Below are 23,927 nucleotides of genomic sequence, written 5' to 3'. Positions count from 1 at the left end.
TTTGCCGGGGTTTGTTTCGAGGTTTCGGGTGGTGAATATATTACTATTATTTTTTTTATAACTATCGAATGCATTTTTTTAATCCATTCTCAAAATTATTTCTGAGCTTGACTTGTAAGGTAAGATGATAAAAAGTAATGATATATATACTGATAATAAACTGATGGTATATTGATAGCATCACTATTTTTAAGTTTAAGGAATGGAGAAACGAGGGATGATCCAATGATGTGGAGTTTGTTAAGAAATAATCGAACTTTCGATGGATCACAGTATTATGGACCTCGCAGATGTTTGTGGATTCAGTGCTGAAGTTATTATGGATTAAGTTATAAGATCAAAAATTTCTTGTTCCATCAAAATTTCAGATTCATAAGAGCTCCTAAGAGCACCTCCAACGAGAGATTCATGGCATGAGGTTTATAAAATAAACCTTACCAAACAAAAAACATTGCATTGAAAATTGTAGGTTCAAGGTTTATAGGATAAACATGGTCTATGGTTTTAAACCATGTTTATTGTGTGGGTCCCACCGCAATACAAAAAGTTGTGCCAAATTTTTGTTTTTGTTTTTTTTTTTATTTTTTTAGTTTGATATATAGCCCACACAAACTGATATAATTGTTCATTCCTTTTTGCATGCATTTTGATTCTTTTTTTTTCATAATTTTTTTTATTTCATTCAAAAATTAATAAAAATAATAATTATTCCATTTTTGGCTATAAATAGGCATATAAAACTAAATTGATTAGTACAAATATATATTTAGTCAGTGAAAGTAAAAAATAAAGATAGTAAATTAAAATGAGTAGATGAATGTGTGATTTGATAGTGAGGTCTACAAAAATTGTGTTTTGGGGTTTATGATTGGGGTGGAAAAGTTTAAAAATAATGAGGTTTTTAACTTTTGACGTGGCAGTGATGTAGCACTGATGGTAAAAAGACAACCTAACAGGCCAACTAATGTTCCATAAACGGTGACAACTAAATCCAGCAACAAGTTCCAAATCACAGCACAACCCAGTGAATAACAACCCATCGAAGACATGAGTTCAATATCACAAACAGCAGATTCCAATGGTCGATCCCATTATTGCAATTCAAATGAAAAAAATAACAAGCCAACTCTTTTTCTTCTTTTTTTCAAGAAAAAAAAATGGAGAAGGATTGTCCTGATATTTCTGGAATGAGTTTTATTTTAGAGTATTTAGGTTCTTAGCTTCGGAACTATTTTTGCGTTTGTTTTTGCTCGTAGATCAACGGACAAAACGGCTCATACTTCAGCTGATTTTATGTCTGATTGTGGAAGCCGGTTTTTTCATTCTTCTCTGATTTATTTTCTTCGAATGTTTAGTACTGAAGTATATTGGTTGGATGTAATTTTCGATGTTTTTTATTTAACTTCATTGTATAGTGGGATTTACCTAATAAAAAAGTCGAATTTTTACAGAGCATGTAAAGGACACAAAAAGGTCTTGAATGTCGATTGAAGATAAGGCTAACAGTAGCATCATATTGCACGAAAATATTAAATGTAACAGAGCACATTCAAAATATTTCAACGCAAATCCAACTCATCGTTCAGAAATAATCAATAAGAATATGATTAAAAGCAGAGATCGTTTGCTGAAATCGCCACAAATACAAACTTGTTCAAAAATATCATTGAACTAGCGAATCTTGATTCACTCACGCAGCAGGACTGGGAAGCATTTTTGGCTTTGGTTTAACTTCTACTTCATTCACACTGCGGACAAATATAGCGTCGGGTTCATGGCTGCAAAACAATATGAATTAAAGATATGAGAAGCATGTTAGGATCAAGAAACAGACAGACAGAAAACGAGGCCTAAACATCATCAGTTAGTCTTACAGTTTTTCTCCCTCTTCATAGGTATAACTAGATGCAACAGCTAGGAGTCTTCCATCTCTGTTAAAGGACAAAGCTGCAATGCTTGTTGGGTACTTCGTGTACTTCATATCAAACAGGAAGCAACAAATATAGAATCAATCTCCATGTAGCATTGCAACAAGACGAAGGCTATAAAAACTAGGTGTGATCGTGTTCTTACCTGATACAACCTCTTTTTGTTGTTTCCATCCCAAACATTGACATAACCATCACAACCTCCAGTTGCAAAAGTGCCATAGCTACAGTTTAAATGTTGGAATAAGAAATAAGGGGAAAGTAGTATTTAGCAGCAGAACAAAACAATATCATCATTGATCCCAGTTATGCAATTAACTAACTCAAACCACTTTTTCCGAGTATTGTGACAAATAATTCGATTTGATAGTCCAACCATCTCATAAGGATTGTTGATCATGATGATCCAAGAATGCTTTAGCGTCTAACAGTACAGAAACGTTTAATTCTTGTGCGCACAGCAATTTCTTTAATTAGCATGTAATATAAGACCAATTGAGTAAACTTGATAGCTCAGATCCGAAGACAGTGAAACAAAAAGAACAAAGATCAACTGCAGGATAACTTACATTGGGTGGAATGCAATGGCATTCACAGGGTAGACAATATCCCTTCCTGCTTCTGATTTCCGATGGCATTTAAATGCATACCTGGAATACAGACCATCAACAAAGGGGACCTACTCTTTGCAAAGAAGCAATAAAACACCTTACAGATTCTGATTATAAAGGAATGTTGGAGATCAAACACATTCTACTACACCGTCTTCGTTGTTTTGAAAATCTACTTATAACCAGAAAAAAGATCTAAGCCGGCCTAAATAGTGCAAGATGATACATACTTTTTGGATTGACCAGCCTCAGAGAGATCGAAAAACTCCATTGCAACTCGACCTTCAACAGAGCTAAGAGCATAACCTGCAAATTTAAAGTTTCAGTGAGAATCAGAAAGTACACATATGACAAAAACAATGACCGTAGTCGAATATTTGCATATTATGGCGAGATCTCATGTAATCCCTAGGAAAGAGGTTCCAAGACTATTATGAAACAAGCTAGTCTGAAAGAAAATAAAGAGAAACTTTAGACAACATCACCGCAAAATACAGTAAGATGAGAACAGCACCTGTTCCATTGGGATAGCACTGAACACATCTTGTTTGATATTTCAAAGAAGATTCCCTTCGCTGCTCAGGTTGAGACATGTTTCGAAGATCATAGACATTTACATGTCTTCCAGCAGTTGCAACAACCAATCGATTGCCAACAAGCGATATAGAATAAACACGCTCAGGTTGAGAGTATGTACCCACAAGAGTGTGTTCTTGACCACTTGCACCTCGAGGGTCCCAACACTTTAAGGTTTTGTCCCAACTACCAGTGATAACTTGGCCTAGAATAATTTCAAAGTAATATTTATGGATAATGAACAAAAAATATCTCTAAGTATGTGGCACACTGGATCACAGTAATGTGGAAATAATACTACAGTCAAGTACCCTATCACAAGAAAATGTTGCATACATCTAACTAGAAATACCAAATTCACGCTGAAAAATCTGGGAGGAAAATCTTTTACTGCTGAAAAGGACAGTTCATAAGCAAAACTACTATGGTGATTGTTAAGAGTTTTGAACAGGTCGAATGAAGCAAACTCGAAACATGATATTTGTAAAGGAAAAATATTTTAATGTAATGTCAAGTCTTTTCTGCTTACATCTTTTTCGATCAAGTTAAATTTTTTTTAACAAAGAGAGGAACATGAGGGTACATTCACTTAAAGATATGATATTAAAGTACTGCCTAGTATAAAGCAACGAGACCAGGGAGCTTACTCGGCAGAGTTTTCCTGATATAACAATATTTCAAGCTATCAAAAATAGTCCAAAAAAAGTCTAGGAAATTCTATTGGAGCTATAAAGGAAGTTCTACGCATAGTAGCAATGAACAAATTATTGGAAGACCAACCAGTTGCATAAGAATACTCAACACAGCGAACATGAGCTTCGTGCCTCCCTAAAATATCCTCCCTGTTGTAGTTGAATACAAGCCTGGAGCATAAAAAGCAGTCTCTATAAGCATCGTTGAATCACAAAACAAGGCTAATAAATACATAGATAGTAAAATCAAGCAGAACAAGTTCAGCATTCTTGGAGCTCAAAGTCAAGCCATGCCAAAAAATTCATCAGATGTAATTAGATTAAATACAAAGCAGGCTTCTACAAGCCAAATGATACTTGACCAAATCAAACTTGTCTATTATCTCCAAAAGGTCAATAATTGAAAAATCAGAACTGAAATCACCTTCTAACAGTAAAATCTGCACAAGCACTGAACCCAGATGTATCATCATGGAAACAACAATCAAGCACCGGACCTCCGTGCATAAACTCTCCTCTCAGAGCATTGGCGCTCGCATCGTACAATCGAACACTCTGACAACCCACATAAAATCTATAAAATATATAAAACCAGCATTTATAGCAAAAAAATATCGAAAGTTAAGTGACGAGGAACCGCTAAATAAAACCTTGTCCCATGACGAAACGAGGAGGTGGTCACTGTGGTTGGAGAAACGCAGATTGGAAATGCCGTCCGTCGGAGGGTTTTCAAGTTCGCGGCCGGTCGATGGTGGCTGTGCCGCCGTCATGATGATCCACGATCACTAGGGAGAGAGATATTGCGGATTCGCAGATTAGGGATTTTGAAACAATTCACGAATTCAAATTCAAATTTCTAACTGTTGAACCAATTTATACTTTGCTTTATAGTCTGTTTCCGTTTAATTGTTTAATCCTAGGAGCCTGGAATTGCATAAAATTTAGTAATACACCTTTAAAAAAATCTAGAAGAGACCGTCTCAATGTGATATCGTCTCATGGATACTAATCTGCGAATAAAAAATAATACTTTTAGCATAAAAAATTATACTTTTTCATGGATAACTCAAATAAGAGATCCGTCTCACAAATTCGACCCGTGAGACCGTCTCACACAAGTTTTTGCTTATCTAGAAAATTAATTAATTTAATAAATGAAAATGATTAATTTTTGAAATTTAAAAAGCGAGAGTATGCTATAGAGTTATAAAAATTAATTTTCAACAATGCTATGATTAATTTTCAAAAATTAATTTTTGAAATTTAAAAAGCCTTGAAATTTATTAATTTCTGAAATTAATAAAATTCTTAATTTTTGAAATTTAAAAAGCCTTGAAATTTTATTAATTTTTGAAATTAATAAAATTCTTAATTTTTGAGTTTAAGGACATTGAGCAAACGACTCTATGAGTCCAAAGAACTTTAGGTGATTTATCTCTAAGTAGCGCAACAACGTAAGTGGAGTCGCATTCCACCAAAACCCTACTTTATTTCCTCTTCGTCGCAGATTCAAGTGTTATTGTCACATTTCGAGCCCAGGTTAATCGATACCGACATTGTTTAACAATCACACCATTGAAAACAACAAATCTCGTATCATAATCGACATTGTCTTTACAACTATTGTTCATCACACGATTTATCGTCGGAGTTGTCCTATATAGGTTTAAAAAGCCTACTAAGGTTGCACGCGCGCGTATAATAATTTAATGAGATTGCAAGCCAAATCTCGTGGGATTCACAGCTATTGTTACCGCAACGAATTCGGCTTCAAAAGCAAACTATCTCAAACTGAGCACTGCAAAGTCTAAAGTAAAGTGCCAAACATCCTCGATGTATTGAGAGAAAAGAAGTCATGAAATTACAAAAAAACTACATTTACTTATTTATTTTCAAGTGTAATTAATTCATATATACAAAAAATGTAGCAGAAAATACATACTAGATAACATCAGTGTTATACAAAACATGAAAAAGCGTTGTTTAAGCGCGATTAAAAGTGAAGCGTGAACAAAAATCTTCGTTTTGACCATATGAATCGTAAAAAAAACATGATTTATCTGAGTTTATTCTTAAAATTTGTATATTTATATGTTATTTATTTATTATATTAATTGACTTGATATAATTAAAATAATAATAATAATAATAATAATTTCACACTTAATCTCGTACTAAAATCGCTTAACTTTGTGAAACTTGAGGCTCAATTGTGACGCTTCGTCATGCTTCACACTTTTTAGAACTTTTACACATTAATTTTTTTTAATTCAAAACAAAATATTACAATTATCTTTAAATATATTATATTTGTTAGTCTAAACTTGATATTACAATTAAACAAATATATAATGTGTGGCAATGATATTAAAGATTTAGCATAAACATATGTAAATATTCACAATGATTTACTTTTGATTTAGAAAAGAAACTCTATACCAATTGGGACATCCATTCAGAACCTGAAACCATTACCAAGGAAAAAAGAAGGGCATAGTTTGGTACACATGATAGGATAAACATGTGATAAATAATATAAGGATAAGTTAAGGATAAATAAGATGTATGATATTATATTTAATGTTTGGTATGATTTTAATAAGAGTGATTAAATTTATATATTAGATTATAATTACAAAATTTATAACCTTATCATAATAAATTTTATAATTTCAAAGTTGTTGCTTGAATTCATATTTTTTATTTATTCATGCGCCGATAGTGGTTGCATGATTTATTTATTTTTACCTAATTTTATATATTATATAATATGATAATTGAACCATTGATTTTGTGAGTCAAGTCAAATATCAATTTTTAATGTTTATCGAGTGATACTAATAATTTTATTGAGATTTATAAAAATTATTAATATAATTATCTCGAAATCATTTATATAATTATCATATTATATAATATATAAAATAAATAAAAATAATTATTTAATTTATTTTCTACCTACTAACATATATTTATAAAAATCATTTGTAAAGTGAGGATAATTAAGTCATTTGTAGTACATTTTATCATTAAATTAAAAAAATCACACCTGATAGAAGATACATTTTATCCCTCTAAAAAATTATTTATCAAGGGCCCATGTTATTATCATGAGCTTTTTAAAAATGTACCAAACATGGGATAAAGAAGATTATTTATCAATTTATCTCTTATCCCATGTATCAAACTACGTGGAATAAAAAAATGTCTTACAACAAAGTTTATTTATTTTATTTTATATTTATAAAAATGTGTTTGATTTGAGTTTAAATATACGTGTTCATTGGACTGGACATGAAGCCCAAATTGAGAGGCCCAACAAAGTTTCAATGGGCCTAACAGTGTGGAACGAGATCGATCTCACACAAAAGCAACAGTGCTCAAGACTTCACTCCCCACACACACAGCATCCTAAAATCCCAACAGAGAAACTGGAAAAATAAATTAATCACAGGCAAATCTGATGATCTCATCTTCTCCCGGCTCACCTAAATTCATACGGATTGAACTCTCTGAAATTGCAATATTTTCTTCCGAGATCTCGATCCGGAAATCCTCGCTTTCGTAGCTATTCCATGCGATGGTGGTCTGTAAATGCCGCAAGGTAATGTGTATCTATCTACTCACGAATCGATGCGTGTTTTTTATGTTTAGTGCCAAATTAAATGTTGGTGGAAAATACGACATGCATTTCGCTGATATTAGATCGGATCGAGCTTTGAATTTTCTTTTACTGAGATGTTTTATTAGCCAGTTTATTAACGACGTGGGTTTGTGAGCAGTTGATGATCTGTGTTTCGAGTAAAACTCTCCGATTTAGGATTTTGGTTATGTTAGTGGTATGGTGCATGACAGTCAATTGGCCAATTTTATTTTCTGATTGCCGTGGAATTCAGTGTTTCGATTGCTCATTTGATTTTTGGTTGCCTTTTCTCCGGTGATAATGATTAATAGTTTACCTTGAACGCACTAATGACAATGCTTTCTGTTTAATTTGGGTTTAGGCGACCAAGTTGTATTGCTTCGTCCATAAGGTGCCCGTTTGTGGTGAATGTATTTGCTTTCCGGAGCACCAAATTTGTGTGGTATGATCATTCCAGTCAATGATTTCATTGCTCAGATGCCTGTATTTCGAATAAACTAGAAAGGAAATTTTGCTTTTACATTTTAGGTGAGCACTTACTCTGATTGGGTAATCGATGGTGAGTATGACTGGCCTCCTAAATGCTGCTATTGTCAAACTGCAGTTGAAGAAGGAGCTGACTCTCAGACTACTCGATTGGGTTGTTTGCGTAAGTGAACCTGCTTGGTTATTTCAAATTTAATTTTTACTTTCAGTTTGAATTTTGAGCAATTGTTTCAAATCGTTCTTCTCACCTAACACATAATTGCATTTTGCAGATATTATCCACACAAGCTGCTTTGTCAAACACATTAAAAGTTTTCCTCCACACACTGCCCCTGCTGGATATATTTGCCCTGGCTGTTCAACTTCTGTATGTTCTGCACAGAAAACAGTGTCATTTCTTAATATCTTGTTACCTTGTTTTCATGCACATCTAAACCTCTTCATGCAACAAAGTTGTTCCTGGCATTTGATTGTTCTATGTCATAAAGATGGCTATAATTCTGAATCGAATCTTTTATGACCTGTATCACGGACACCAGCTGTTAGTGCCATGCTTCTCCTTACAGAAGTCAACAAAGCATTCAGAGATGAGGCTTGTCTTCTTGCTTAACTAGACCTATTAGTATGATGGTCAGGATGTTGATGACGGACTTCTTACATAAATTTTGAGTTTTATATTTAGGTCTTCAGAGTTCAGCTTTACTAGTAACTCAATTTAAAGTTAATTTGTCATGTTTTAAGGCAGATTTGAAAATAAAGTGAGAGTACAAGTTTAGAGGTTTTGAAGATTGCATCGTGCTTTGTTTGCGCGATGAATTTTGGTATGTTTGATTGAAACATGTATATTGATGCAACTTAGTTCTTTTTACATGTGAGCAATTTATTTTTCGCACTTCTAGACATATTAAAATTTATCAAGGCTCTATTTTTCGCCCCTATTAACTGAATAATGGGTATCCCACGCTCGAGTGAGAAAATGGTCACGTCATTGGCATCGACTTATAAACTAAATTTGTAGTGGAAAAAAATGTAACCATAATTGCCTTGGATGAATTATTCTAGTTCAACTGAATATGAGATGAAGCTCTGGTTATTCTAAACCAACTATGAGATCGGATTCTTCCATCACGTGCATCTGTCTAACATGATGGCATTTGAGTTTTTCTACATTAGTATCATTGCTTGTTTGCTGATGTGTATTTCTATCTTGTGAATTATGCCCGACTGTTTGCAGATATGGCCGCCGAAAAGTATCAAGGACTCTGGATCACATCTTCATTCAAAATTAAAAGAAGCTATCATGCAGGTAAAATGTTACTCTTACCTACATTATAACAGAGTGCATTCGTGTCAATTCTTTGGAGAAACAAATTCATCCCTATTTTATTGGACTTACTTCATGAATTCCATTTCTCTATATTCTTATAAGCAAATATATTATTTGGGAAAATGGCTCAAAATCAGGTCACTATGTAATTCTTGCATTTGCTATTCAGTTGAATTGTTGAACGATTGTTTGCGCTTAGTAATGATTTTTTAATAAGGATGATTGGATTTCAGTGGGACACACTATATGTGTGTGTGTGTATTATTTTCCATTTTTATACCTAACAAAGAAAGAAGGCAAAATAATTGACTTCCCACTTAATGAAACGTTCTTATCTGAAAAAATATTGAACATATGCTATCACACCATCGCTCTAAATATATTCCTTTTTTTCCTCGTAAGGTCTCTGCTCATTCTTGATTGCATGGCATGTGACAGTCTGTCTTAGAAATAGGTTGCACAAACATCCCTGGCATTACCCTGTCAAAGCTGAATTTCGTCTCCTGGCCATTCTCTTCTTCTATGTTCTCTTTGATGTGCTTTTTTCTATCTTTATTATAATTTCGAATCACGAGATAATCTTGTTGGTGATGTTTCTTAGTGTTAGTGAGAAGGGGTGTTGTCAGCACCCCGACAGTAGGGGGGGGGGGACATTCGATTGTCCCTAAAACATCGTAAAATTTGTGAAAATCATTCAACTAAGCATATATCTCTTCATAATCTCCATGACATTGTTTTTGACAGTTGTATTGGCTACAGGTAATACATGATTGAGCTTTTCCAGAAAAGAAAGAGTGAGGTCAACAAATAATTGTACTAATTTATACATAAGATCTTTCCTATCTTGCCATTCCCGAATTTCCCTTGTAATACCGTTTAAATTATATAAAATAATCACCAAAACATAGGTCGACATAGAGTTATTTAGTTAATTTTATAGATCCAATAAATCAACTGAATTAAATTCAGATCGATAGATTGAGCAAAATGAAGCAATATACTCATAAAAAAATATAAAAATGATTCTCTAGAGTGAGATATTTGTTACAAAGAGACGTTCCATATTTCTCTTGAAACAAACATTAAGCTTTCTATGTTTCATTTATACGATACATTAAAATAAAAAGCATACTAATGCAAATTAGTACCAATGACAAATTTATGTTTGGGTTTGTTCAAAATTTGAACCATTTTTGAGTTTTACAAAGGACATGACTTCATGTGATGAAACCTTACTAGTATCTTCTCTCTCAGAACATATTTAAATTTGAAATTGTAAATAGTTTTTTTTCTTGATTGAATCAAAATAATTAAACAAAAATAAAAGATTAAGTCAACTTATTTTCTTTATTTTTATCTTAGTAGGGTAAGAATATAAGAAATTGCTTAATTCTTCAACAACCACCCCGTGGAACTAAACATTCATCTGCCCTTGGTAGTGAGTTTGTGTATATGTGGGTGTTGGGAAGTTTCTCTGTCCCTCTGATACTTGAGCATGTCCTCTGTTTTCAGACTGGTTTGGAGAAGAACTTGTTTGGGAATCATCCAGTTTCATTGCATGGAACAGAGTCTCGAAGTCCTCCACCTGCCTTTGCTTCACAACCACTATTGCATGCCTCTGCTGCTGGAGGTGGAGAATACCCTGGTGGTATTTTGCCATCTTTTGGAGAAAATGCAGCTTCAGGCTATGCAAGACCCTCAAGTTTAGACATTGTGGAGATAGATGGACCTAGCTCAGCAGCATCATCTTTGCCTAATCATGAGTCCAATTTCGTGAAAAGCACGAGCCCTTCTGGTGTAAGATTTCTTATTTTTGTCTTTGGTAATATTTGTTGTTTACTTACTTTCAAGTTCTATTTCGTGTATTTCTGTGTTCTCTTAGTGATTTCCTGCACCTTTATATTGCCCAGCCTGGTGCAACCACGCGAAAGAGTGCGCTGCAATCTGAAAGGCAGAACTCAGATTCCTCATATTTTGCTGACGATGAAGATGGTAACAAGAAGAAGTACACTCGAAGAGGTGACAGATCTTTAATTTGTTGTTCCTTTCATTCTTTTTTTTGTTTCTTTCGAGTAGAAATACTAATCAGTAAGTGGAAGGAAGTACTTCTGCATCCCATGCAGAAAGGTCTCATCCAGTCCTTGCTGCACATGAAGTTAAATTGTCGTGGGTTTGATCAAGCCAAAAATATGTTAGGAATCTAATGTTATTTTGCAGAATATCTAGTTGGTTTTTTTAATAAAAGATAATATACCATTTGCTCTTTACACACTTGGTCAACCAGGAACTCTTTTATCTTTTCGCTTAAAACTTTTTTGTTGAGATTGAACATTAGGTTAGTTGGCATATATTGCAGCAGTTGAGAATAAAATATCAATCAGAAAATTCTCTCAACAAAATGTGTGAACGAGATTCGAGGTTCTCTATCAATGGCCTCTATTACATCTATCAAAATAGATCGACAAGGTCGGAAGTCACAAAAGAATATTATGATCTTAACAATCAACCATTGACTCGACATCGACCCATAACTTGATCCACATTCCAGGACCATAACATAAATTGTTGAACACACTCCTTTAGCCTATATCTAAACTTGATCCCCGAGTCTTGAGCCTTGTTGTCGCTAAATCTTTTGTATATGAAATTATTAACTGCACCTTGCTTTGGGAATGTTGCTTGATTTTGTTACAACTACATTTTATAATATAATCTATATCATGAAAATTTTGGGATCTGACTTTATTGTTGATATAATCGAAGTTACTTCAAATGTATTATTTACCTATTCAAAAAGGTAAGAACATCGCGCGATGGGCATTTCTTTCATTCCTGAACTTTATGTGGCTTTGCTCTCTGTTCTGCAAATGCACAATAAAAATAATAAAATTAAAAAGTTATCATGATATGTCCAGTTGACGCCATGGTATAACACCAAAAATGTTGTTCGGTCTCTATTTCTTTTTTTTTTATAAGAAACATATTATATTAATGATTATAAAAGTTTTAGTACAATCGGCGGATAAGAAATCCGCTAAGCTAAATAAGTGCTCCGAAATAAATTTAAATCCAAGTACAACACCAACCTAATCGAAAACAAAATTCCAATCCCTGTATAAGTCTGAGACACTTAGGTGTTCATATTCCTTTAGTATCTTAGACCAACTCGCCACTCTGAATCTGACTTTGTCCCATAGTTCATCAACCGCCTCCGCTTTGTCTTCAAATAATCTTTTATTTCTTTCCAACCAAATTAACCATAAAATGCAATGGACGATGATAAACCAGAAACGCAAATGCCTCCTCCCTTTGTACAAGCTTGGTTCGACAGTATACATATCCTTACCCTTATCCGGTACAGTCCACACCAAATGCAGCTCCTTGAAAGCCTTATGCCAAATCTGTGTCGTAGGAATGAGGAGAGTCAGGATCATTTACTCCTTCATTGCGCTGACTAGCCTTCCACATTTTGAAGTGGAAACCTTGTTCGGCTCGGCTTAAGCTGTTTAATGAATCTAGGTGTACAACCAAATGGGGAGTACTGGAAATCAATTTTATTTGTCAGATATACTTTGATGTAATTAAGAGAGTGCTATAAATGTTATTTCATTTTTATTATGGCCAGAGTTATTTCTTCTATTTTTTAATGTTCAAACCTAGTTTGTCACACATGTGAAGAGTTGATTCTTATATTCGAAGTCAAGAAAACAAAGTTTAAATCCTTTTGGCTGGTCTGTAGATGTGGGCATTACGGCTGAACCACATAGTATTGCATTGTCTGATATCTCCACTTTCTTATCATCTGAAATTTAACTCCAACTTACTGGATTCTTAATTTCAGGCACATTTCGCCACAAGTTCCTCCGGTCATTGCTGCCGTTCTGGTCAAGTGCATTGCCAACTCTACCAGTGACTGCACCAACACGGAAAGACGCGCCACATGCAGATGATGCCTCAGAAGGCCGTGTACGACATCATAGGTCATCAAGAATGGATCCAAGGAAACTCCTCTTAATTTTAGCTATCATGTAATCTCTTACTCTTTTCTTGTTTTATATTTCAGCATCTGTTGCATTTGTTCCTTTTCCATTAAATATGTAGCTAAATACATGTACAAATTTATGTGCATCTAACCTCCTGAAGAAGGGAAGAATAATTTTGTATGTTCTGGGTGCAGGGCGTGCATGGCAACAATGGGGATTCTATATTACCGAATTTCTCAACGTGGTCTGGGCGAAGAGTTATCTGATGAAGAGCCTCAGTAATCAACCTTCACAAAGTCATGCTAGTGAATCTGGTGATCTTTTGATTGCTTGTTAAGAGTGATGTTGCTTTAAAGATTGAGGTATTTTTCGGGGCAAAATCTGACTGTTTCGTGTCGTAAATTCGTATGCACTGAGGGCAGGTTTTTGGTTGTAGAAGATATTTTTAAAGAGATTGGACTCTAGCGTCCATGACATTTATTGTATTTATCCTTCCCTTCTCCCGCTTGCTTCTCTTTGGACTTGCACTTCATTATTTGATTTTGAAGGCGATTTCATTGTTCCAATTTAGATACGTTTTTTCAATTCAATATCGTTCATTTCAGCTCAGATAGAGATAACATAGTAACTATCGACTATTATCATAGTATTAGATTCTTTGTTGCGTCAGTATTGGACGTTTGAGATTATTTGGACGTTTTCAGCAACACAAACTGTTGACTCAAAGGATAAGAGGGTTAGATTGTACATGTTGAACTCTACAGTGGATAAATAAGAATTTGAATTCAAATCAAGAATATATTAGTATGAAAAAGGTCCCCTTAATGAATTTGAGGTTGATGTATGATTGCTGATGCTGCTGGGTGTGAACGACTCGAAGCTTGAAAATTTTAATATTTTTTGTTAGAGTTTGGTTTGAATCAATACTCGAGTTCCATCTCGACTTAAAATATGTCAACATGTTCGCTAGTTATTTGAAATTAAATACTTGGAATATATTTATTATTTTAATAAAGCTCACAAACGACTCGTGAACTATTAACAATATAATTTGAACTCCAATTCTTTTGAAAAAAAGGTTTCTAACAAGTTCGAGTTTGATGTCAATGTATTGATGCAAATAATAGTTCAGCAACTAAGATTGCATATTTATTTCTTGGCAAGTTGAAAGACTAATTGCGCTTCATCCACAGGCTTATAGCATTATTTTAGTGTTTTGACATTCAAAATGTCAAACTCCCAAAAACACAAAAAAATGAAAATGTCAACCTCTGAAAAAAAAACTCGTCAGAAGTCATATATCTCCCTCTTTCTTACTTGAAATTTATTATTCAAAAACCTACTTTTAGACAATGAGGATGAGTTAGTTTAAGCTAGCTCCATTAATCATCCTATAAATTGACTCGATGGCTACTAATTTTATTGTTTTTCAATAATTGTTTGGAAGCTAAATTTGTAATAATGAACTTTATTTCTTTTTTCTTTTTTTTTTGAAAGGAGTCAATTTTATTTCAATAATCTTATTTATAACAAATTCAAATTTTTATGACACACACACACACACGAATTAGTTCATCCCAATAAGTCAGCAAATGATTGATTCATAAAACGCGGCAATTAGAGTTAGTTAATGTACAAGACTTGATGAATAGTTTGCTCCCAACATCTATATATTTTAATAGAGTATGTCTCTTGTGAGACGGTCTCACAAATTTTTATTTGTGAGATGGATCAACCCTACCGATATTCACAATAAAAAGTAATACTCTAAACATTAAAAATAATATTTTTTCATAGATGACCCAAATAAGATATTTGTCTCACAAAATACGACTTGTGAGACCGTCTCACACAAATTTTTACATATTTAATATTATTTTATAATATTATATTACATTCAATTTCTTTCCTTATAATAATTTTTTTACAAAGTCATTACCTACATAACACATGATACAAACATAATATATATGTTCGAATCAGATGTTAAATCAACGAGTAGGTTTCTTATGAGACGATCTCGTTGATCTATATTTGTGAGATGGATCGATCCGATCTATATTTGTAATGAAAAGCAATACTTTTGATCTATAAATAATATTTTTCATAAGTCGGGTCGAGTCGGATATCAATTCCACAAAATTGGCCTAATGAGACCGTTTTATAGCAGTTTTTGTGTAAATAGAATATGATTGTATTTGATAGAAGTATTTGAATTAATCAGAATAATGAATTTCAAATAATATAACAATACATATCTTGAATGTATTTGAAATCGAATATAATTACCGTTGAAAAACTGTTTAACTTAGTATAGTTTAATTTGGAATTTACTCAAATACAATGTATTCAAACAAATTAATCAATGAAATTATAGATTCGAAATTAAATCTATAAATCCAAATACAATCTAAAAAGAATTGATCAGCTTAATTTCACCTGAAATGTAACAAAAAAAAATTGGAAAACCATATATTATATTAATTAATTTAAAAAAGCAACTATGATTTAAGGGTGCTTGATTGCTGTCACAATAGTGCTAATCATGATACATTGATACCTTAAATAATTAAATTAAATTGCATAAGCTATAGAATTATAATACAACTACGTCTAAATTGCAACCATCAAAACTGTTACTGAAAATTATATTATTTAATTTAATTTAGTGATTTATTTAATGTATACTCTATCAACCATTAATATATTAAAAATATTAGTTAAGTTTTTGTTATTGTGAATTTTATGAATCTCAAATTTATTTTCAAATTTTATGAATTCCAAATCCCAACTTGTCATTTTTTGAATCACGACGATGAATTTCAAATTCACTAAAAATAAAATCATATCAAATTTTTCCTTCGAATACTTTTTCAAATACAAATCCTGTTATTCAAACGCAACTTTAGACTAAATGCGTTAACTTAACTTGCTATAATTTGAGTACCATGTGCTATAGACCATCATCAATTTTTAAAAATCCAACTTTAGACTAAATTCGTATTCATGAAATTTTTTGAATTAATCTCGTATCATTTCCCACACGTGCGAAATGAAATGACATACGCAAAAGTCCTACTTTTATTGACTGCTTCCATGTTGGATGTTTGCTTAACATGTCTGAAAAGTTGAGACATCTAACATTCAAATTTGAATTATTTAATATCCAAAGTCAAAAATTTGAAGAGCATATACTCACATATATACACTTGTTTATTACAAGAATAATGGGATATTAGAAAATACCATAATGAAATGATATTATATACAATTCATTTAATAATTTCACAGTAGCAAGAATATAAAAATTCATTTTATTATAAACAAAAGTCTACAATCATACTCTTCTTAGTTATAAAGTCCAATGTATTATTAACAAACAGTGCCTATTAATAGTTGTCAAGAGCAGATTTAGAGGCTAAACAAACAAGATAATCGTCTCCGAGATTCCAAAAAATCTTTTTAATCTTAGGTTTGTTTCTTCGTTTTTTTTTCTCGAATTGGAACTTTTTAAATATCCTGCGTAATAACTATATTATCACCTATAATTATCAGAAATTTGAATTTCCCCACTAATTATTGCTAATAAAAGCTATTGAAATTTGATTTTTTTTTATTGATGTAAAATAATTGATACAACCATCCCATAAATAGAAAGTAGATTTGTATAATGTGTATAAGGTTTTTATCAATCAAAGTTTTTTTTAGTGAATTTCTTCCTAAGTAGAAGAAGGGATGACGTAGAAGTTGTTATCTCCGAACATCCGTAATATCTTGTCCATTTAAATTACACATTTACTTCAGTCTTTATCTCTATTTATCTAGCCGTTGTGTTGATTGATTGTTTGCGTTGAATATATATTATATCACTAGTATAGCCGAACCGTTTCCGCAATTAAATTCATTTTAGTGATCCAGTTAATTCTAGCAATTAAAGAAAATGTTTTAATAACTAATAACTATTAGCCAACTTAAGTTTTGCAAAATATTTTAAAAGAATGTATTAACCTCCCCCCTCTAAACTCTATTTCGATAACAACAAGTGATATCGGAGAGAATTTTACTTGAAATGTGATATTAATATATTCAAATGACAATATTTAACAAAATTTTTATGTTTTCAAAAGAAGACTGTAATGATTAGAAAATATACATGAATGTACATCTAGCCATATAAGATGATGACATGTGGTATGTCATCATTGACAGTCTGATGAAGATTCTCAAACCAATACAATAATGGCCATCTTAGAAGGTGTACTACAACTTGTAGAAAAGTATCGGTCAGAATAGACCGCTGAGGATAAAATAAAAAAAAAAAATTGTCCAATTTGGCCAAATATATCCTCTATAAGACCCTTGACAAGAACATGTTTAGTAAGATCAAGACTTGCTCTACCGTCAAAGAGATATGAGAAAAGCTGACCTTACATTGCGAGAAAAATATTAAAAAAAGGAGAACAAACTGATCGTGACCATTCAAAAATTTTACAATGCAACGATAAATCCCGTCAAAACCTTAGATGAGTTTGATGAACAGTTTAGTAGTATTGTAATTGAACTTGCTTTATTTGGAAAAGAATACTCTAACTATGAACTTGTATTGAAGGTAATGAGAGCATGACTCAGAGAATGAAATGTAAAGACGATGGTAATGTGAGAGTGCAAGGATCTCAACAAACTCGAGATGCGTGATCTATTTACAGACTGGAAAGCACATGATTTCGAGTCGGAAATCTGGACAAAAGAGGAACCTTCCACTTCTGAACCCACAAAAGCTCAAGCAGCCACAAATCTGACTCCAATAATCGGAGAAGAATCTTCTAGCATAAAATCTGTTGATCAGATAATTAATGAGACCGTGTCTTTGTTAATTAATAAATTTAGAAAATTTGTAATAAAGAATTAATCCAAATTTAATTCTTATCGTAAAAATGATCAAACAAATAATAATCAAGCTTGTTTTAACTATGGAATGAATGGTAATTTTATTGCAAATTGTAACATTCCAAAAAAGATGAAAAAAGCCATATGAGAAGAGGAATTCCAGAGATGATAAGAGATCAATCAAGTAGAAAATGACTAGAAAGTTCTTGTTGCAGAGGATAACGAAAGCAAGTGGGCAGATTAAGACTCAGACCCCTTGTGCTCAGAAACTTCATCAAGTGAGAGCGATGAAAGATCCAATGTCTGATGGAAAATGTTGAACCAAAAGCTACAGAAGTCGAGCCTGAGTCTGCCGATGACATGCCATAGGAAGTTGTTGTGCACAACTAATATGGATTCAGCAACTTAGATACTATGATGTTCGAGCCATTGAATCCCTAGTCATATGTGGAAACATAAGTGCTATAGCAGTCACCTATAATCCTGTAATGCACTCTCCGAAATTAAAAGAGCCGAAGTTGTAAAAAGTAAAAAAGCATGAAATGAGCATTTACTTCAGTGTACGATGAAGAGAAGTTGATGAAATCAATCTGTCGATAGATAATACAATTGATCGTTGAAAAGTTTTCCGAACGTTGGAGAACTTTTGGTATAAATATACAGATTCAGAACTTCAAACTACAGAAGAATACCAACAATTTTCAAACATTCACAATCTGCAATATACGAGATCACGAGATCTGGAGCATAATTATTACTCATATATCATGCTATTCACCTAGCACACGCCTATTTTTCATATCAGATCATTAATGATCAACTTGTGTTACCATACCAACTCTAGTCATTCAAAGCTACATGTTGGAAAGTTTGTTGTTTTTGGTGAATTGAGAATTCTTAAAAAGTCAGAATTTGTTGTGTTGAGATATCACTAAGAGTTTCGATTTAGATATTGATAAATCATAATCGAAGTGTGTTTGTACAATAGTTATATAATTCAAAATCTTTTAATCAATTCATTCCTAAAAGAGAGAATGGATGACGTATGAGCTGTTATCTCCGAACATGTTGTTCATTTAAATTATGCACTTACTTGGGTCTTTATCTTTATTTATCTTGCCCATATGTCGATTGATTGCTTGCATTGCATATATATAATATCACTAGTCTAATATGATTATTTATTCACACTTAAAATTTATTTTAATAGTCCAGTAGAGTCTAACTTTCAAGAAAGGATTTTAAAAGTTAATTAAAGCTAGCTCCAATTTTTCAAAATATTTTTTTTAAAAAAAATTTATTCACTCACCTTAAACTCTATTTCGATATTAACAAAAGAGTACGTTTTCGATTTTAAAAATAAATTATATGTTTTCTAAATATACCATGACTGATTTATATATTTATAAAAACACTTTAAAAAAACCTGAAAAAAATATTCTGGCATCATATATTTGGCTCCTTGGTTTCTGAAAAGGTACAGATCCCATGATCATTAAATAATTTTTTTAAATTGTTCGATATAAAAATTCCGATATCATTAATTTAATCACCACTCTTAAATTACAACTAAATGAAAATGATTATTATTATTTTTTATTTGGTCTTGCAATTTTTAAAATGTTCAGTATTAAATTCCAAATGATAGTGACCCGAAAATTAGATTTTAAATTGATCATGAGTTCTTGCATTCATATACGACTACCATAATGATTATTATTTAATTGTAAGAGTAGGCCTCTTGTAAGACGGTCTTACGAATTTTTATCTATTAGACGGGTCAATCCTACTGATATTCAAAATAAAAAATAATAATCTTAACATAAAAAATAATATTTTTAATGGATGACCAAAATAAGAGATCTTTCTCACTTGGTGGAACGTACAATAAAAAAAAATTCATCGATAATTTTACATGACATTGGAATTCAATGTGACAATGTATATATAATCTTATATGAAATTAGAAATCACTTAAAGTTAACAAATTTTATATCTTAAATATATATTATTGATATATCATTTAGGAGTAGGTCTCATGTGAGACCGTCTCACGGATCACAATCTGTGAGACGGGTCAACCCTACCCATATTCACAATAAAAAGTAATACTCTTAGCATAAAAAGTAATACTTTTTCATGGATTATCCAAATAAAGATCCGTCTCACAAAATACGACCCGTGAGACCGTCTCACACAAGTTTTTGCCATCATTTAGTTAGACAAAAACATGTAATTAATAAATTAGTATGTCTCATATGAGACAATCTCACTGATTTATATCTGTTAAACGAGTTGACTTGGTCCATTTTGAAAAAATAATAATATTTTGATACTTTTCATAAGTCAGATCAGATAAGAGATCCGTTTCAAAATATTGACTGGTGAGACGATCTCACAAGACTTTTTGTGTTAATTAAAAATGACTATTAGTTTTATTAAAATTAAGAATATGTCTATTGTAATACGATCTCACAAATCTTTATCTGTGAGACATGTCCACCCTCCTGATATTTAAAATAAAAAGTAATATTCTTATCTTAAAAATAATATTATTTTATGAATGACCCAAATAAGATATTTGTTTCACAAAATACAACTCGTGAGACCGTCTCACAGTTTTTACTTAAAAATAATAATTTATCTCGAGTTGTACTTCTGAAGAATCTTTACTTTGTCGAATTTTACTTTAATTATCTTCATAGCCATATTAGCAACACTAATAATTTAATTAATCCCTTTAGATTTAGTTCCCACTTACACCAAATTATAATGAAACATAAATTATTAATCATTAATTTTCTAATTGATGAAGCACGAGGTGTGCACGATTTCTGTGTTATTATCTACCAATTTAGATATAAATACAATAAAAATAATATTTTTCATTAATGAAAAAACAATAAGGATGATTTGGGGTCTAAATTGATAACAGTAGGTCTCTTGTGATACGATCTCACGAATCTTTATTTGTGAGACGGACCAACCCTACCGATATTCACAATAAAAAGTAATACTTTTTCATGAATGAACCAAATAAGATATTCATCTCACAAAATACAATATGTGAGACCGTCTCACACAAGTTTTTGCCAACCAAATATTCTTGTGAGAGTGTATCACAGATTAATTTTCTGATACGATTCTCCGATCCGACACAATTCATGAAAAATATTATTTTTTATATCAAAAATATTATTTTTCATGATAATTATAGCTCGAATCGACCCGTGTAACATATACAAATACGTGAGATCATATAGACTTACGAGCATCTATTCAGAAATCTGATTTGAAGACCAAATTATTATTAGTTAACCCAAACGTGCAGGGCGGTCGACATACATATATATTCTTTATGCCCATCAAACCAATTATTTAAATCTGATTTTCTTATTTACATATGCCATTAAAAATTGATTTTTATTAAGATTCCAATTTATTTTATCAGTGCATTATGCATGGGTTTTTTTTTCCCAAATAAATTTCTCAAAGTTTAATTTATTGACGATGATCGTGCATAGGCCAAAAAACTTGATTATGAGGTACTCCAATTTAAATAATTATAATTAAAGAATATATTATATTACACGATTTAACACAAATAAATGACGAGATAATATTATAATATTCTTATACTATATGAGATGTGTTTATCAAAATTATAATGGAAGACTCAATACAGGCATAATAAATAGGCATAAAATCTCATATGAGATTTGAAGGTAAATATAATTTTTGTAGAGTGAGTCTCATGTGAGGCCGTCTCACGGATTATAATATGTGAGACGGGTCAACCCTACCAATATTCACAATAAAAAGTAATACTCTTAGTATAAAAAGTGATATTTTTTTATGGGTGACCCAAATAAAAGATCCGTCTCACAAATAATACCCGTGAGACCGTCTCACACAAGTTGTTGCCATTTTTGTATTAAATTTATTTCTCAAGATTAATTTTTCTTTGTTGATATGATTTTGAATATTTAAATATAGATTTATCTTTCTAGATAATGTGATAATTATGATAAGATTTTTTTTGATATGATATCTTTGTTTAAATAGAGTTTGTTTATAATAAAACTCTTGCTTTTCATATCGTGTAGGTTTCTTTGTTGATAAACTCTAGGGCTATAAGTAAGAAGATTTATCTCATGCAAAAGCTTGATGATTTACGCAGAAGCACATATATACTATTGTACATTTGCACGCCATAAACTTTAAAGAAAACAATCTACAAGGTTGCTGCTAATCGAAAAGTGCTGAATCCATGTGTTGTCGTGATTGTTGGAGACATCTGCAGACAACAACTGTGAAGGAGTTTGATGAAAATTTGTTTCTGTTGCTCCAGTTTTGGTATCGTGTTTTACTTCTTTATATACTGTTTTAATGTGGTTCTTTGTTTTATGGAGCTTTTGATTTTCTCAACGTGTTGAGGAAATTGATTTTTGATTAAAATCACTAGTGATAGTTTTTGTGTAAACTTGTTGGTTTTCTAGTGATTATTTTTGCCATAAGACACCGCGCAAGTATTTATACTTGTGCAAAGTTTATTATGTTCCATCGTATTTACTTAAAGTTAATTTTTGTTACAAACTTATATATTCCGCTGTATGTTGTCTGAAATGTTGTAACATTTCACATAACACTTAATTTTGATAAACACATATTTACAGTTTCATACGATCTTACTTATTTTGCTATTAAACAAAATACATCACATACCTTACAAGATAATTTTGTGATATAAATTTCAAGACCGACCTGACCTATAAAAATATATTACTTTTCATTGAAAATATGGATCCATTCAATCCATATAACCTATATAAATTCATGACATTATCTCTCATAAAAAGACTTACTCATACATAAGAAATTAAAAAAAGTAGACAAGAACTAAAAGGGCGTAAATGATTCATATTTGTGCGAAGTCATGAATCATAAAATAATAGAGACAATCAGGTAGATAAAATGGTAAAGTGAGCGCCGATAATTAATTAGCAATAATAAGAATAAATAATTTCACCTTATCTAATAATTATTGAAAATTAAGTTGAATTAAGATCGTAACTGAATAGAAGAATCTAGATTCTAATTTTTTTTAATTCAAGCTCCGATTTGTATTAAAATTTTTGAGCTAGAGATCGAGCTGAGAAACTCGATTAGTTTTCAAACTAATAAGATTCTATTTTTTAATTAAATTAAATAATGTATTACATATGCGGAGCATGAAATTAATTCACTTCTGATTAATAGAGATCATCCTATTAATTACAAAAATACTATTATCGTCTCTTTATTTGCAGTTAAAGATTATGATAAGATTCTTGGCTTGTAACAATAATTTATGTACATTATTATTATTATTATTATTATTATTATTATTATTATTATTATTATTATTATTATTATTATTATTATTATTAAATGCATTTTATTTATCTAAATATGTGTTGGGTTTTTATGTTGTTTTATTATGATTATGAATTTTTCAATAAAAAAGTTATACTATAGAAAAGTAAAAAAAAAAATACATCCATGAAAAAAATATTTACCCTAGTTGGCATGTGCACAAAAATGTAATTTTATCATCAAAATGTTACCATTTTGATTTTCATCCCATTTTTGTAAATATTTTGATCCTCCAAGAGTGTAGGAATAGATACACATATGTAAGAAACTGTTTGGTTCGTTATATTATATTACGAAAGATGCATAATATAATATGATGAAATATATGATAAAACGATCAAATAAAATAAAAAAATATTGTACGACTCTAAACATTTAT

The 23,927-nt window shown here is 31.5% G+C and overlaps 2 protein-coding genes across 2 annotated transcripts; one reads left to right on the top strand and one right to left on the bottom strand.

Moving 5' to 3' along the window:
* Nucleotides 1–1,494: 1,494 nt before the first annotated feature.
* LOC140813099 (mitotic checkpoint protein BUB3.1) lies at nt 1,495–4,730 on the bottom strand. Its single transcript, XM_073171533.1, has 9 exons — nt 4,458–4,730; nt 4,232–4,362; nt 3,896–3,978; nt 3,054–3,320; nt 2,770–2,845; nt 2,498–2,578; nt 2,074–2,152; nt 1,875–1,975; nt 1,495–1,778 (listed from the first exon to the last, which is right to left on the bottom strand). The coding sequence occupies exons 1-9, from the start codon at nt 4,575–4,577 to the stop codon at nt 1,691–1,693; spliced, it is 1,026 nt and encodes a 341-aa protein (XP_073027634.1). The 5' UTR covers nt 4,578–4,730; the 3' UTR covers nt 1,495–1,690.
* A 2,457-nt stretch (nt 4,731–7,187) lies between these two features.
* Nucleotides 7,188–13,812, top strand: LOC140812336 (uncharacterized). Its single transcript, XM_073170582.1, has 9 exons — nt 7,188–7,411; nt 7,812–7,892; nt 7,979–8,099; nt 8,209–8,303; nt 9,171–9,242; nt 10,776–11,060; nt 11,174–11,282; nt 13,105–13,291; nt 13,441–13,812. The coding sequence occupies exons 1-9, from the start codon at nt 7,388–7,390 to the stop codon at nt 13,526–13,528; spliced, it is 1,062 nt and encodes a 353-aa protein (XP_073026683.1). The 5' UTR covers nt 7,188–7,387; the 3' UTR covers nt 13,529–13,812.
* Nucleotides 13,813–23,927: the final 10,115 nt, after the last annotated feature.

The sequence above is a fragment of the Primulina eburnea genome, chromosome 14 (genome assembly GCF_022965805.1).
Source record: "Primulina eburnea isolate SZY01 chromosome 14, ASM2296580v1, whole genome shotgun sequence".
Taxonomy (NCBI): domain Eukaryota; kingdom Viridiplantae; phylum Streptophyta; class Magnoliopsida; order Lamiales; family Gesneriaceae; genus Primulina; species Primulina eburnea.
This window is presented reverse-complemented; position numbering and strand designations above follow the sequence as displayed.